Raw genomic sequence first — 16,967 nt, 5'->3', positions numbered from 1 at the left:
AAACCCCCACTCTAAAGATGTTCTTTTTGGACGTCCTTCACTTATAATAATAATATTAATAAAAACCCACTCCAAAAAGACATCCTTTTTGGACATCCTTCACTCAAAGCATAATCGAGCACCCTTGAAGAAAAGCCCGTCCTGCTCGTCAGGGACGTCCTTTTTTGGTTTAGCGAAGGACGTCCATGTTAGGCACTTTAGAAGGACGTCCCTGATGAGGACAGGCTTTTCTTCAAGGTGCTCGATTATGCCCCTTCTCCAGGTCTCTCTCAGCCAATCACAGTGCGTTTAGCTCTCACTGGTGTCAGCTAAACACGCTGTGATTGGCTGAGAGGCCGTGGGGGGGGGGGGGGGCCTCACAATCGTCCATTAGCCCTCTCTTCAGCTGCCAATGAGGAAGGGAAAATGTCTCAAAGGAAGATTTAAAACAGAAGAGCGAGAGTAAAAATTGAGAAGTACGACGTCCTTTTTTTTTTGCTCATCAGAGATGTCCTTTTTTTGTTTGTTAAGTGAAGGACATCCATAAAGGACATCCTTGGCATGCGCAGAACAGCCAGCATAACGCTTGGCTGCTCTGCGCACGCTCGACCGGCTGACTGGTTTCCGAGGAAATAGAGAATGCAAATAAGCTACAATGAGCAGCTCATTTGCATTCCCTTTCCTTGATGCATGGCCGTTCCCTAACAATTCGCTATGTAATCGGTAAGGGAATGGCTCTTCAGAGGACTTTAGTGCATTTACCCTGAGTACTTTTAATATGCGGGGGCTTAAGAGACCACGCAAAAGGGTCCTTTTATGTAAAGAAATTTCTAGATTACACTTGGATGTTGTGTTTCTCCAGGAAGCTCACTTTAAATAACAAGGAGGAATCACTCAAGAACTGTATTCAAACCTTTCATTGTATATTTTTAGGAGGCTCAAAGAAATGTGGAGTCTCTATCTAGTTTGCGCTAAGGGAGGAGATACAGGCGAGGGATAGGAGACTTCTTATTGTAACTGAACAGTATTAGACAAATTAGTAACTATGGTTAATGTGAACACCTCTTCTGACTCTCAAAACTCTTTTTGGCAAAGAGCGTACTATGTCTTGCAGGAGAAAGCTCAAGGCCAGCTACTGTTTGGGGGGATGGGGGACTTCAATTTTGTTGAATCTGGGCAATGGAACAGACTGCCAGTTAAGGGAAGGACTCCATCCTCAGAAGCAACTAGAGCTTATTCTCGCATACTGCGGGATTTTGGTCTGGTAGATTCGTGGCGGTCTAGATATCCTAAAGAAAAACAGTTCTCCTTTTACTCAGCTGTTCATGACAATTATGATAGACTGGAATGGCTGAGGGGGATGAATTTTGGCTGAGGAGGTTTACGAGGGGCAGGCATTGAGATTCCGACGTGGTCATATCATGTTCTGGTCTGGTGTGATTTTGCATTGGGAAGCGGATTTCTTGGAGACTCAATGAGAGCCTATTAAGAGATAGGGAGGTTACGGCAGATGTACAGAGGTCAATCCATCAATACTTTGAATTCAATGATACAGGGGAGGTAGGGGTATCCTCCTTGTGGGACGGATTGAAGGTGTTGATTAAGTAGGGATCACAGAAAAAGCAGGAAAGATTAAGGAAGAGTCACTGGTGAACCAAATTACGGAGGACGCGTAGGAAAATAGATAGGAAGCTCTTAGATTCCTTGTGAAGAGAGTTACAGGCCCTCAGACTCTCCAATATAGAATTTAAGCTGTAGAGACTCCAACAACATTATTATGAACATAATGATAAATTAGGGTATTTGTTAGCTCAAACTTAGGAGCAGTCAGGTAAAAAAAAAAAACAAATTCTGAAAATTAAGGCCAGTAACGGGGATATATTTTATAAGGAGTGGCAAATACAGGAGTGTTATTTTTTAGCATTTTATAGGCAATTGTATACCACTGATACATCTATTATGGAATGGGATATTAATGCTTATCTTGTAGGGGTGGGGGTACCCCACCTTCCTGAAGTGGCGATCCATGCTTCAGATTCTGAGATTTCCTCCCATGAGATTGGCATGGTCACCAAACACCTACCAGCGGGGAAGTCACCCAGTTTGGGCAGCTTCTCCAATGCTTTTTATAGGACATTTAACTCTCTGCTATCTCCGGTGATAGCAAAATATTTTAATGCTGTGAGAGAGGGAGGTGCAATCATGCAACAGAGTAACACAGCTGGTATTACTATACTACGTAAGCCGGGCAGGGATCCCACGTTGTATAGGCCTATTGCCCAATCTCGTTAATCAATGAAGATATCAAACTTTTGGAAAAATATTATTTATTGTGAACAATTATATCCCACATAATCCCACCAAGGCAGGCTCTACGTGGCTTACAGCGTTTGAGGAAAAGTTCAGCATAACAATACTAGTGCAAATCAGGGTAGAAAAAGTAGATGAGGGGAAGAGAGGGAAACAGCAGAGGAGAGGGATTGCGGCGATGCAGAGGAAAAGTAGATGAGGGGAAGAGAGGGAAAGAGGAGAGGGATGCGGCGATGCAAAGGATCAAGCAGTAGAGGAGTAACAAACAGGTAGGTCTTTAGGGATTTCTTAAACAGTTTGTGATCAGTTGTCTCTTAACGTTGATGATAGAGCGTTCCAGAAACGGGGACACGTGAAGCAAAAAGAAGAGGCAAAGAGCAGCTTGTTGCACACTGGCTTTCCACTGTCCTCGAAACAATCATTTCCATCCTCACCAGTCCGACTTCTGACAGGGACATAGTACCAAGACTGCTTTAGTAGCAATGTTAAATGACATTTACACAGCTTGAGATGGAGGAAAGCGTGATCCGATTCAGCATGACGAGCTCTGGTTTTTAAATCGTTTCAAATACTCCAATATTAAAAAATACTGACCCCTAACCTTGCACACTGGATCATCATGGTGTTAACTGTAAAAATATCCACAGAAGTCCTCCTTGTCCAACAATGGGTGCAGAACAGAACTAGGATTATTTCTCTTTAAAACTCGCTTCACAGGAAAAAAAAAATGCCTAATTCTGGTTTAATCAGTAACAGCAATATAAACCCTTTTCAGTACCATTGTGAAGTAATACAAAACCCTAGAAAAATCACTCAGGACCAGAACTCACACAAAAGCCCACCCACAAAAGAGCAGCACCATAAATATTGTAATGGCTTCTCGAATATCAATACACCTACTAGGAAAACTAAACAAACCAGATTCCTACATAGAAACTCGTGCTACCTTTTATACTGAGATGCCTAGCAGAGGTAGGTATATTGATTATTGCTCTTAAGTGGTTTAACCGTTTTCTTCCTCTTGTGTTACAAGCAAATATTTTTCCTGACGGAATTGTAAACTGACATACCCTCTTCTCTTGTGTCTCCTGCTGATAAATTTTGTTACTGTTGCCAAACCCTACTGTGACTGTAAAACACAGATTGTACACTGCAGCAATGCTGAGATATCTTAAGCGAACTGCAGTATAACAAATGTCAAATAAATAATGCAATACCAAGCATTATACTCTTACTGCACATAAAAGCAGAGCTGCAGAATGCTTAAACTCAGTAAATACATAGCCAGAGAAGCAGATATATTAAAGAAAAATGGTTTATAAATTCTTGCCACCACCTAAAAGCATCCAGAATTTTGACCCAGCAAGATTTTAAAAAATTGCTTTAGATTTGAAAAAAACAAAAAAAAAAAACCACTTACTTGTTCAATGCCAGATTTTTTCATGCGATTGATGGAGTCCGCCAGAACATCATGAACACCTCTCACTTTACTCTGAGTGGACTGGAGATTCAAATTATGTACAGTGTTAGCATCCTTTCCTTGCTGCACAGTAAGTCCCCATTGAAAATAAACATCTTCTAGTGGGCAGAGTATTTATTTATTTATACAATTTATACCCCACAGTTTCCCACCGCTGGCAGGCTCAATGTGGCTTACAACATTTAGTAAACAAACAGTAAAGTACAATAAATTGAAAGTAGGCAGAGTCAGGACACCATTAATCCTTAGGAGGGCTCTAGGCAAACAAGTTTATTGCACTCTCCTGATCCAAATAAAATTACATTTTAAAACCCAGAAATGGAGCCCTACATCATGGCTCAGACTACAGAGTCAAACTGGCAGGAGGAAGAAGCAGGTGAGTAGTGCTGCTCACCGTTTCCTCCTGCAGACTGGAGGACAATATTCAGGGGATGGGGGAGAACAGACAGACCTCTCCTAGCAGTGGTAATTCTGGTTCTCTCTTCTTCCCTCCTCCCCCCCCAAACTTTTCTGCCAGTAGCTGACAGAGTAAAAGTCTGCCTTTAGGGTCCATTGAATTACCACATCTGAGGGGGGCCTATCCTAAACATTTGAGGCCTAGGAGGGGCCCAATTTGCCAAAGCCTTAATCCTACCCTGACTACACGGAATATAAGGCGGCCCCACTACACAACTACAGATAAAGGAGTAGAGTGGAACTCATGACCCCAAACAAAACCTGCAGTGGGGGGGGGGGGGGGGGGGGGGGGAGGGTGGCAATGTTGGTGAGCACTCCAGAAGACATCTGCAGCCACTTGAATTGGAGGAGTCACAACTGCAGAAAAACTGATGAGCATCAAGATCAGCAACCAGAGAAGCTTGCAAACTGCCATGAAAGGTTCTGATGGAAGTAGTGAGTTTAATAAACCTGTACCTACAGTACAAAATTTTACACACTAAGAATTGGAGATCTGAAGGGAAGGTAAGAACGAATGTTTTTTTTTTTTTATTAAACCATATATCAAACACTGCTGATCTACTACAGTATATTATCTCAATATCCAATTTCTGTCAATGCATTTTTAGCTTGAAATGCTACCCTTACACTTTTCTGAACAGAGCATGAGGAGGATCAAATCACTTCAAATAAAGGAAAGGTAGATTTCTTTTAGTTTTTCTATTCTGGATGTGCAGGGCAGGTCTCTGCAAAAAAGAGAATGCTTTGACTCCTCGTTTCATTATCAGTTTATTTCTTTTGGGGTTAAAACAGATTTTCTTACATATTTATTCACTATTTTTGGATGCCATCTAGATTTTTTTTTTTTAAATAATTGTAGGTCACAGTTTTACTTCTTTTAGAATCCATTTTACAAAATGGTAACCAGTTCTAGCAGAAGCTTAACTTGTCCTGGGGAATACCCCAGCCAATTGGGTTTTGATGGTATCCACAATGAATATGCCTGCACCACCTTCTTTGCAGACAAATTTATTGCAGGCATATTCATTGTGTATATCCCGAAAACCCAACTAACTGGGGGTACCCCAGGACAGGCTTGGGAACTACACTATACTAGAAAGTTTCTTATCCTTCAGAACCAATCATTGCAAAACCTGTAAAGACCACTACAGACCTCGATTACAGGATAACCAGTATATTACACACCAAAGTTTAATTGCAAGAAATAAAATGAACAAAAAAAATAATCAATCCACCAACCACCACCCTTACCACCTTACAGTCATTCCAGTTTCCACCAGCATCAGAAAGGTAGTACAAAGTTGTAACTAACCTGTTGATAAAAACAAACAAAAAAAAAACACATTTTAGTAAAATAAACATTAAAAAAAATAAATTATTAACTACAAGAAAGTTTATAATTTGTATTTTAAAGCTTAGCCCTAGAAGTCAGTGCTTATCAGACAGTGGAAGGCAACTAATGAATATCAATGATCAAATTTTCCACCCAGGTGAGCCAAAAGAAAAGATATCTGGATACAGCTCAAGTCTTTTCAGTAGTTGCACAGGGCAAGTTACATTCAGGTACATTAAATATTTACTTATCCCTGGAGGACACACAATCTAAGTTTGTACCTGAGGCAATGGAGGGTTAAGTGAGTTGCCCAAAATCACAAAGGGCATCAGTGGGATCTGAAGCCTAACTTCCTGGTTCTCAGTTAACTGCTCTAAACATTAGGCTACTCCTCTACTCTGTGAAGGAATACATCAAAGCTGACTCTTAAATGTTCCCTTCCAGTTTGGAGTGAGAAGGGAATGGTAATGAATGTGCTGTCATTACAACATACAGTATCAGTATCTGCTTATCTGAAACAGATATTTACCAAACCCAGCAAGAAAAATAAATCAACAATCTAAAGGGGTGATGTTATTCAATGACACTGGGACCCAAGTAGCTTGTTCTCATCCTTGGCAAACCAAATTTTTGCAAAAAGTGATTGAAGATGGAACATGGTAGGATTGGCAGTTTTGGAGCAACCCAACATCTCAGTAGACTTGAGAGAATAGACGCCACCTATACCGAGGTGTGGCATGAACCTTTCCGCACTGTGACAAAGAATGGTCTATTCTCTACGGAGCCTTGATTTTCCCCAAACCAAAACCTCACTAGAAAAGCCACTGCATGCAAGATCACGTCCCATTCCCTAGAGTGAGAGGAAGTTGGTGACCTTTCCTGATATTTGTTCGTGGCAGACATTCACGCTGCCATAATTTCTGCCAGCTTTAGCCCTTGGTGAATCCTGTCTCAGGTATAATTTTCCTCATTGCATACCAGCCCGAAGTAGAGCAGGCAAACCTTGTCATGCTCTTTTATCCCCATTAATCTTGTTTATATTATTTTTCCATAACCTGTTTCTGTGAACTAGACAGGCATATAAAAGTATTTTATAGTTCTAAGCAAGAAAAAAAATATTCCAAGTGTGCACAGTAGCTGCCAGCTTGTTCCTCTACTGAAAATGTGAGAAATTTCTCATGTACTGACACCATGCCAGATAGATAAGAGAAAAGAGTAGTTAGCAGCAGGATATGACTCAAAGCTACAGGGTAAAGCACCTCTTGGTACCTTTCTGAGGGAGGGAAAGGGAAGGAATGGTTGAAACAAAGTCTTAGTAAAACAGCTCTCAGTACCTTTTTAAAAGAGGGAAAGGGAAGGAATAGTTGAAATAAAGTCTTTCATGGCTGCACATGTAGTCCACATGTAATAACCCAAACTTCAAGCAAAACCACACAGCTATTCGGAAGCTTTGGATGAATTTATGAATAGACAAAAAAAAAAAGTTATGAGGAAAAATTAGGTTAACATAACAGCTGCTAGCTCTGCTAAGAGATGTATAATAGGAAATGATTATGTACGCACAACAGATTTATTTCAAGTTCTATGGCAACCTAACCCTTCCTATTTAAAAAAAAAAAAAAAAGGGGTAAGACAAATACTTATAGAGGACACTTTACAAATCATTTACATATGTACATAGCTATTTAAATGTACAAAATCAGTTGTCCGACAATTGTTCTCCCCAACAGAACAGATACTAGATGCGTTACATAAGTACATAAGCATTGCTGTACTGGGAAAGACCAAAGGTCCATCAAGCCCAGCATTCTGTTTCCAACAGTGGCCAATCCAGGTCACAAATACCTGGTAAGATCCCAAAAGAGTACAAAACATTTTATACTGCTTATCCCAGAAACAGTGGATTTTCCCCAAGTCCATTTAATAATGGTCTATGGACTTTTCCTTTAGGGAGCAGTCCAAACCTTTTTTAAACTACGTTAAGCTAACCGCCTTTACCACATTCTCTGGCAACGAATTCCTGAGTTTAATTACACGTTGAGTGAAGAAAAAGTTTCTCTGATTAGTTTTAAATTTACTACATTGTAGCTTCATTGCATGCCCCCTAGTCCTAGTATTTTTGGAAAGTGTAAACAGACACTTCACATCTACCTGTTCAACTCCACTCATTTTATAGACCTCTATCATATCTCCCCTCAGTCGCCTTTTCTCCAAGCTTAAGAGCCCTAGCCGCTTTAGCCTTTCCTCATAAGGAAGTCGTCCCATCCCCTTTATCATTTTTGTCACCCTTCTATGCACCTTTTCTAATTCCACTATATCTTTTTTGAGATGCGGCGACCAGAACTGAACACAATATTCGAGGTGCGGTCGCACCATGGAGCAATAGAAAGGCATTATAATATCCTCATTGTTTATCATGCATTAGTTCAGCCCCATTTACAGGAGACAAACAGTGCAAAGAGAACGCATTTAGAACTGTGGGAAAATTAGGTTCTTACCTTGGTAATTTTCTTTCCTTTAGTCATAGCAGATGAAGCCATTACGTATGGGTTGTGTCCATCAACCAGCAGGGGGAGATAGAGAGCACTCAAATTTCACAGTGCCACATGGAGGCATATTTTCAAAGCACTTTGGGAGGCTAAGTTCCATAGGTTTCTATGGAATTTTGGGAGGCTAAGTGCTTTGAAAATGAGCCTCACCGTCAGCTAGCTCCACTGCCTCTTCAGTATTTGAAGCTTCCAAAGCAGTATAACAAACCGCAATGGGAATAACATGAACTTTCCTCACAGCGAATGATGGCCCCATAACAAGGGCATGAACTCAAAAGGAGGGAATGAACACATCCTCCTGGAGAGAATAAACTTGTCTTCCTCTTTGTATTTATGGAGGGAATACACACATCCTCCTGGAGGGAATGAACTCAACCTCCTACACATGAACTGGAGGGAATGAACTCATCCTCCTATAAGTGAACAAGAATCCTGAAGACTGTTTTCCAACTTTCTCCCAAGGAAGGATTAGAACTTCAGGAAACAAGAACAGAAACTGAAACAGATTCACAGCATACAGACAATCATACAGGGAGGGCTCATGGCTTTATCTGCTATGACTAAAGGAAAGAAAATTACCAAGGTAAGAACCTAATTTTCCCTTCCTTGTCATCAAGCAGATGAAGCCATTACGTATGGGATGTATCAAAGCAATCCCTATATAGGGTGGGAACAAGTCACACCACGCGCTAGCACTTGTGCTCCAAAACGCGCATCCCTCCTAGCAGCCACATCCAGCCTGTAATGTCGGGCAAATGAGAGCTTCGAAGCCCATGTTGCTGCACTGCAAATCTCATGAAGAGAGAGTGCTCCAGTTTCAGCCCAAGAGGAAGAAATCGCTCTTGTAGAATGTGCCTTAAAGGCTACAGGCGGAGGCCAGCCGGCAAGCAGATAAGCCGAAAAGATAGCTTCTTTGAGCCAGCGGGCAATAGTGGCTTTAGACGCTGGAGACCCTCTGAGAGAACCTGATAGTAAAACAAACAAATGATCAGAGGTCCTGAAAGAATTAGTAACTCGCAGATACTGCAACAGAGTCCTGCGCACATTCAACAAAGGAAACGCCTCCTTAACAAAAGAGGGTAGAAAAATAGGCTGGTTTAGGTGAAACGCTGAAACCACCTTAGGCATGAATGAAGGCACAGTACGAACCGTGACCCCGGACTCTGAAAACTGCAGAAATGGGTCTCGACAGGACAGTGCCTGGAGTTCTGACACCCGTCTCGCCGAAGTAATGGCCACCAGAAAAATGGCCTTTAGTGTCAAATCTCTCTCTGAAGCTCGCCGTAGCAGCTCAAAAGGAGAACCCTGCAGAGCCTTCAAAACTAGCCCCAGGTTCCAAGCTGAACAAGGTGCCCGCACGGGAGGACGGAGCCGAAGCACCCCTCTAAGAAACCGTGCCACATCTGGATGAGCAGCTAAAGACACACCTGCAACCTTACCATGAAGGGAGGCCAATGCTGCCACTTGCACCCGCAGGGAATTATAGGCCAAGCCTTTTTGTACACCATCCTGCAAAAAGTCCAGAATCGGCGAGACAGGAGCCCGCATGGGTGTGATCGCTTTTGAAACACACCAAGCCTCAAACTGGCGCCAGATCCTGGCATAAGCCACGGAAGTGGACCGCTTGCGGGCCTGCAGGAGAGTGAAAACAACATTATTGGAATAGCCTTTGCCTCTCAATTGCGCCCTCTCAATAGCCATGCTGTAAGACCAAAACGGCAGGCGTCCTCCATGGCCACCGGTCCCTGCGACAACAGGTTCGGTACCAGAGGTAAAGGAAGGGGAGCCTTCACTAGCATCTGTCGGAGGTCCGCATACCAAGGCCCCCTGGGCCAATCCGGGGCGATGAGAACCCCTTCTCCTGGGTGAAGCCGAATCCGCAGGAGCACATGCCCTATCAAGGGCCACGGAAGGAACACATACCAGAGGCCCAGATGCCAGGGTTGAGCCAAGGCATCCAACCCGGCTGAGCGAGGATCTCTCTGTCTGCTGAAAAGCATGGGACTTTGGCAGTTGAGCTTGTCGCCATAAGATCCATTAAGGGCTTGCCCCATTTGGCACATATCTGCAGGAATACTTCGTCTGCCAGTTCCCATTCCGCTGGATCGATTTGATGCCTGCTTAGATAATCGGCTTGCACGTTGCTCTGACCTGCAATGTGAGCTGCCGACAAACTGTAGATGCAGCTCGGCCCAGTGGCAAATCTGTTCGGCCTGCGTGTCCAGCGCTCTGCGCTGAGTGCCGCCTTGTCGGTTTATGTAGGCCACTGTTGTCGTGTTGTCCGACATCACTCTGACAGCCAATCCTTCCAGGGTCACTTGAAAGGCCAGAAGCGCCTGAAACACCGCTTTCAACTCTAGGCGATTGATGGACCACTCCGACTCGTCCGGTGTCCAAAGACCCTGGGCATGCTTCCCCTTACAATGTGCGCCCCAGCCCTTCAGGCTGGCATCTGTCACCACTAGGCACCAATCGCAGCATGCTGTCTGAGAGCCACCACTCCATGTTGAGTCGGGCTGCAGGGAGCCAAGAGAGTCTGCATTGATAATCCTGAGATACTGGAGACCATCGTTGAAGCAGGGAATACTGTAGAGGTCTCAGGTGCGCTCTCGCCCAGGGCACCAAATCCAAGGTGGCCGTCATCGATCCCAACAGCTGGACAATGTCCCAAGCTCGCGGGCAGGGCATCCTCAGGAGCAGACGGACCTGATTCTGAAGCTTGCACCTCCTTTGCTCGGGTAGGAATACATATCCCGAGTCTGTGTCGAACCGTGCCCCCAAATATTCTAGAGATTGCGAGGGGGTCAGGTGACTTTTGGCTACATTGACGACCCAGCCCAGAGATTGCAGTACTGAGACCACTCTGGCTGTAGCTTGATGGCTCTCTGTTGCGGAGTCCGCTCTGATGAGCCAGTCGTCTAGGTACGGGTGAACCCGGATACCTTCTCGCCTGAGAAAAGCAGCTACTACTACCATTACCTTGGAAAAGGTTCGGGGAGCTGTGGCGAGGCCAAAAGGCAAGGCCCGAAACTGGAAATGTTTTCTCAGCACCACATACCGCAGAAACTTCGGATGCGGGGGCCAAATTGGAATGTGCAAGTAAGCTTCTTTCAGGTCCAGAGACGTGAGAAACTCTCCTGGCTGTACCGCCGCACTGACGGAGTGCAGGGTTTCCAGAATAAGGCGAAAAGACCCACCTTTTTGCGGCACCACAAAGTAAATGGAGTAGCGGCCGCAGCCGAAATCGGCGGAAGGCACCAGGGGAAACCACCCCAATGTGAATCAAGCCTTGTAAGGTCTCCTCTACCGCCGCCCATTTGGCGGCAGAACCGCATCGGGACTCCACAAATACGTCTCTTATCGGGGCATCGAATTCTATTCGGTATCCTTCTCTGATCAGGTCCAAGACCCACTGATCTGAGGTCATCTTGGCCCACTCCTCGAGAAAGAGGGAAAGACATGCACCTATAACAGAAATCAAGGAGGGGGCCGGCATACCCTCATTGAGAGGGTCGCCCTTGAACTCCAGGTCTTGAGCCTGCAGCTGTGGAACGTTTGTCCGAGCGAAAGGAGTTCCTCTGCTGAAAACCGGCCACGAGAAGTGGACCCAGCAGAATGCCATCGCCGAAAAACGGCGGAAAATTCAAAATGGCGGCTTCGCGCCAAAAACGTCCCGATCGCGGGCCCTCCCCGGAGGTGTCAGAAAACACTCTTCCCTCACTGGACCGAGCATACAAGCTTCGGTCACGCTGTAGAAACTGAAAAAAACCTCTTGCTTTTTTTTTTTTTTTTTTTTTAACGCTGTGAGGAAAGTAGAGAAAACAGCAAAAAAGGCAATCAAATCAACTCCGGAGGTACAGAACAGTGGGAAAGGCAGGGAAAGGCGAACCAACGTGCCTGCATCCACCAAGTATAGAGTGGGAAAGAGCAAGGAAAAGTGAAACTAATGTGCTCACATCCACTGGGGGGATGGGTAAGGCAGGGAAAGGGCTAATCTATGTGCCTTTAAAGTGAAGCTGCTATAGCCTCTAACACCCCGGCTAACAACTGGCAAGCCAGAAGCCACCCCCAGGCAGATTTTTTAAGCAGCTTGATCAAGCTGCAACCACCCTGCTTGGGGAGATAGAGAATACTGAAGAGGCAGTGGAGCTAGCTGACCATGTGGCACTGTGAAATTTGAGTGCTCTCTATCTCCCCCTGCTGGTTGATGGACACAACCCATACGTAATGGCTTCATCTGCTTGATGACAAGGAAACAAATGATACCAACACAAACACAAATATCCGCAGGTACTTTGTGCCCAACACACAAGTTTTAAAGCAAAAATAAAGTTTTATCAAGAGGAAAGCAGTCTGAAATTTGTCCTTAGATAGTCAAGGCACACATGTGCCTTTATAAAACTGACTTCCCTAAAGATCAACACAGAGTAGTACCTGCTCCAAGGTAGGAGTGCCTTTAAGCATGTATATGCTTGTAAAAATCAATACATAGTTTATAAAATATGAACATGTGACTCTCTCACTCCCACATCACCTATTTTCTGCCCACAAGAATGTCTACACACAGCAGTTGAAAGCAGGTGCTATATTTTATGAGACTATATTTTTATGTACCTACTTGAGCTTATAAAATGCAGTTCTACATGTTCATGTCAGTTAAATTACCACTAAGAAGTGGGGGGGGGGGGGGGGGTTGTTGGTTCACACAAGCTTGCAAACTACTTTATCAGTCAGAAGCGAGACACACATCTGTAATTAATCAACCAGGAAAATATTTGCTTCCCGGAACCAATCCGGACAAGAAACAGTTTTGGCCGACTCAGGTCTTGCCTTTTGATTAGTTGGATAGATTACTGCAATGCATTTATAGAATGGGATATCGCTTTCGTTAAGTCACCATTTATACCAGGTGCAAAACACAGCAATTAAGCTAATCACTTTTGCCCATAAGAACGTAAGAATAGCCACACTGGGTCAGACCAATGGTCCGTCTAGCCCAGTATCCTGCTTCCAACTGTGGCCAATCCAGGTCACAAATACCCGGCAGAAACCCAAACAGTAGCAACATTCTATGCTACCAAGGCAAGCAGTGACTTCCCCCATGTCCACCTCAATAGCAGACTATGGACTTTTTCTCCAGGAGCTCGTCCAAATCTTTTTTAAACCCAATACACTAACCACTCTTACCACATCCTCCAGCAACGAGTTCCACAGCTTAACTATTCATTGAGTGAACATCACAGAATCTCTCTCTCATACTGTATTCCATTCCCGACACTCATATCAACTTGGAATCAAAGCAGGTTACAGAACATATAAAACACAACAAACAGCAATTAAGGATCAGAAATACTTACTAAATAGATAGGTTTCCAGAGCTTTCCGGAATCGCTGTAAGTTAATCTCCAAATGTAATTTTACTAAATAAATAATTAAATGAACTGTCATGAAATCATTTAAGCTGAACATTCTTAGCAGCAGGATAACCCAATCTCAAAAGTGAACCAAAGCAAGATAAAGACAGAGTAGAAAGAATAGTCAGAAAGTGGACATGAGCAAGACGGCAACGCCCACTTATAATTTTAAAACACAAGATATACCACTCTAAACTCAATATGAGTAACAAATTTAAGATTCTTGCTATGACTTATAAGGCCATTTATGAAAGACTTATCTTTCAGATTTATTGAAACTTTAGATCCCAATCCCAAAATCATCTTGTAAATGCATCGCTAACAAAAGCAAGACAGGATAGTACTCAAGCAGCTCTGTTTTTCTATCTAGCACCTGCACTGTGGAATTCTTAAGCACAGTACCTTAGAAGAATTTAGGACTTTTAAGAAGGAGCTAAAGAGCTATTTTTCTATGCTTTTCAATCCTTTGAAGAAGCTCAATGAGAGGAAAGATGCAAGAACCTAGCCTGCAGTACAGGAGGCTTGTTCTCTCTTTTATGTCATATTAATTGTAGACAAGATAAGACTAAACTTCTTCAGATGGGATCAAAAGACAAGATTGTTTCCATTATGTGGAGGAGTGGCCTAGTGGTTAGAGAGTGGTGGACTTTGGTCCTGGGGAACTGGGTTCGATTCCCACTGCAGGCACAGGCAGCTCCTTGTGAGTCTGGGCAAGTCACTTAACCCTCCATTGCCCCAGGTACAACTAAGTACCTGTATATAAAATGTAAGCCGCATTGAACCTGCTATGAGTGGGAAAGCGCGGGGTACAAATGTAAGAAAAATAAAATTATTAAAAAGGTAAGTTATAAATTGGAACCCACCTTGAAAATATAAGGGGTAATTTTGGACTGTAATCTAACATTAGAATTACATGTACATCAGCTAATGAGAAGTTTTGTTTCTGATCAATGAGAAAAACTTAGACAAATTAGAACATTTGACACAAATACACTTTAGATTGATTGTGCAGGCCTTGATTTTATCTAAATTAGATTACTGCAACATTATGTATACAAAGGCCTTGTTAAAAAAAAAAAAATCAGATAGTGCAGAATACTGCAGTAAGATTGATTTACTCAAGTAGGAAATCTGATGGAGTGACCTCTTCGTATGTTCAGCTTCACTGGTTGCCTATAGAGGCCACAGTATTGTTTCAATTATACTGCAAAATTTTCAAGATTGAACAAGGAATAACTCTGGTCTATATTACGCTTTGATTTTTCATGTGTTTTCTGCAAACATTCTTTACAATCTTTGAACCAACTATGTTTTTCAGATCTTAAAAGGATCAGATCAAAGAGACTTTTTTATTTCTCTCTTTTCTTATCAGGCAGCCAAAGTTTGGAATGCACTATCAGGAGATTTTAAGAACAGAGTAATTTTATGCTCTTTAGGAAAATGATAAAAACTACTCTTTTTTTGTGAATGTCACTTCTAAACTGATGTAATCTGGATTTTATTTGTAGAAGTTTTTACATTTTTTAAATCTAGTCTTAAGTGTTTTATCCAGTTTTTCTTGTTTGTGATCCGCTTTGAACTCATTGGGTGTTAGCAGAATACAGAGTAACTATTCTTTCACATACAAATTGTGTTTTATTTTATTGTAAACCACCTTGATCTGATGGAAGTGTGGTACACCAAAGTATAAACAAACATATAGCTTCCCCTTTTCATTTACACACAATGCCGCTTACGAAAAAGTGCCAACAATGTGCTCTGAAGCTATTTTGTAACTGTACACTTAAGTGCTAGTATTCTATACATTCACATATGCAAGGGGCATAGACGGTCGGTAGCCCAACTGTTTGGGGAGGCTAAAGGGGGCGGAGCTTACCTTCATACGCTCCGTGGCAGCGACGTCAATGAAGAAAAAGACACTACAGGCTCACCGCCAGCTTCTCCCTTCTCTCTGCACACAGTGTCCCGCTCTCGCGGAAACAGGAAATGCATCACCGCAGAAGGCGGGACACTGTGTGCAGGGAGAAGGGAGAAGCTGGCGGCGAGCCTGTAGTCTTTTTCTTCATTGACGTCGCTGCCACGGAAATAAAAGGTCAAAATGCGCAGGGCGGGGGGGCGGGCTGCATCACAAGCGGAAGTCCACGATTGGGCTGGGGAGGCTTAGCCTCCCCAAGCCTCTTATACGGGGCGCCTATGGCAAAGGGCATATAAATGAAGACACCCAGTTATAGCATCGTCCTTCAAGTGCCACATTAAACTTTACAACAAAGAAAATAAATTAGAATAAAATATACATCTGAATCTGTAATGTTCAACCCAGCAAAGATGGAGAGCTGCAACAGTGGGGTGGAAGTGAGGGGGTCATGATAGAGAAAGCATGTGGAGCATGGCTCATGGAATCTTTTCCGATCTCTCTGTGTGGGGGTAAGCGTGTACATCTACGTTAGTTTTATCTTTGTCTGTGACTAGGAAAGGAAGGAGGACTTTGAAAGGAGCCACTGCTTAACCACCATGTTTCAGTGTAACAAAGCTTGTGTGTCTTGCAGTTTCTGGAACTGCTTCTCCTACAGAAAGGTACCGTTGTTTTAGAGACTTTTCCTTTTTTAGAACCTATAGATCAAGCTCAACTCGTCTTTTCTCCTGTTCTTCCCCCATTCCCCACAAAGTACTTTGGTCCTGGTTCCATTAAATTTTTGGAGACAATTTCGCACCCAGACATTCTTAACCTCCTTATGCAGTGGTGTGCTGGAACATTTTAAACAACAGGCTCTCTCTCCGGGCACAGCTAGCTGTACAATTTGGGGGGGGGGGGGGGACCCTGAGGTGGATGGGGGGTGAGGTGGATTGTGGGGCAATGCACCCCTCACTCTCCTCACCGCCCCCCCCCCCCCATGCGGACATGCTAGGCATACCTTTCCTGGCAGGGATGCCAACTATCTTTCTCTTTTGATCTAGGCACAGAGAAAAAAAAAAGATTTTAAATGCTCCCAGGTTTCAACCTAATTCATGTTTAATGTGGGATATAAACGTCATAAATAACTTAAAATAAGTAAATAAATAAATAGAAACTCTGGATGTTGAGCACCTGATTCTCATAACATGATGCCAGGAGAAAAAAAAAATCTCTGCATGAATACAACACGTGCTAGAGTGTCCCAATATCCAGCCCCTCCTCCAAATGACACACTGATTACGATTTATAACAAATTACTATATCTATGAAAAACTGGCATGTTTGAACATGTGAGTGAGATTTATTAATGCTACTAACATTAATGAATGACAACATAGATGCAGCAGCTCAAAGGACTGTTTCCTTTGTTTGGGATGATAGCTGCGCGGGGTAGGGGAACAAGACAAACCTCCAAGGAATCTTCACTTAATGCATCTTCTGTTCTCAATCTAACCTCTTTGAGCTGCAGCCCTGCATGCACAGTTGCTGGCTT

The 16,967-nt window shown here is 43.3% G+C and overlaps 1 protein-coding gene across 2 annotated transcripts in view; it reads right to left on the bottom strand.

The window, feature by feature from the left end:
• SH2D4A (SH2 domain containing 4A) overlaps window positions 1–16,967 on the bottom strand; it is a 186,652-nt gene that overhangs the window by 43,975 nt on the left and 125,710 nt on the right. For both annotated transcript variants that reach the window (XM_030194502.1, XM_030194503.1), the window contains exon 5: window positions 3,710–3,790. In XM_030194502.1, the coding sequence (XP_030050362.1) occupies window positions 3,710–3,790 (81 nt within the window). The remainder of the gene's footprint in view (window positions 1–3,709; window positions 3,791–16,967) is intronic.

The sequence above is a fragment of the Microcaecilia unicolor genome, chromosome 2, assembly GCF_901765095.1.
Source record: "Microcaecilia unicolor chromosome 2, aMicUni1.1, whole genome shotgun sequence".
Taxonomy (NCBI): domain Eukaryota; kingdom Metazoa; phylum Chordata; class Amphibia; order Gymnophiona; family Siphonopidae; genus Microcaecilia; species Microcaecilia unicolor.
The sequence above is the reverse complement of the archived record's forward strand: the minus strand, read 5'-3'. Positions and strand labels throughout refer to the sequence as shown.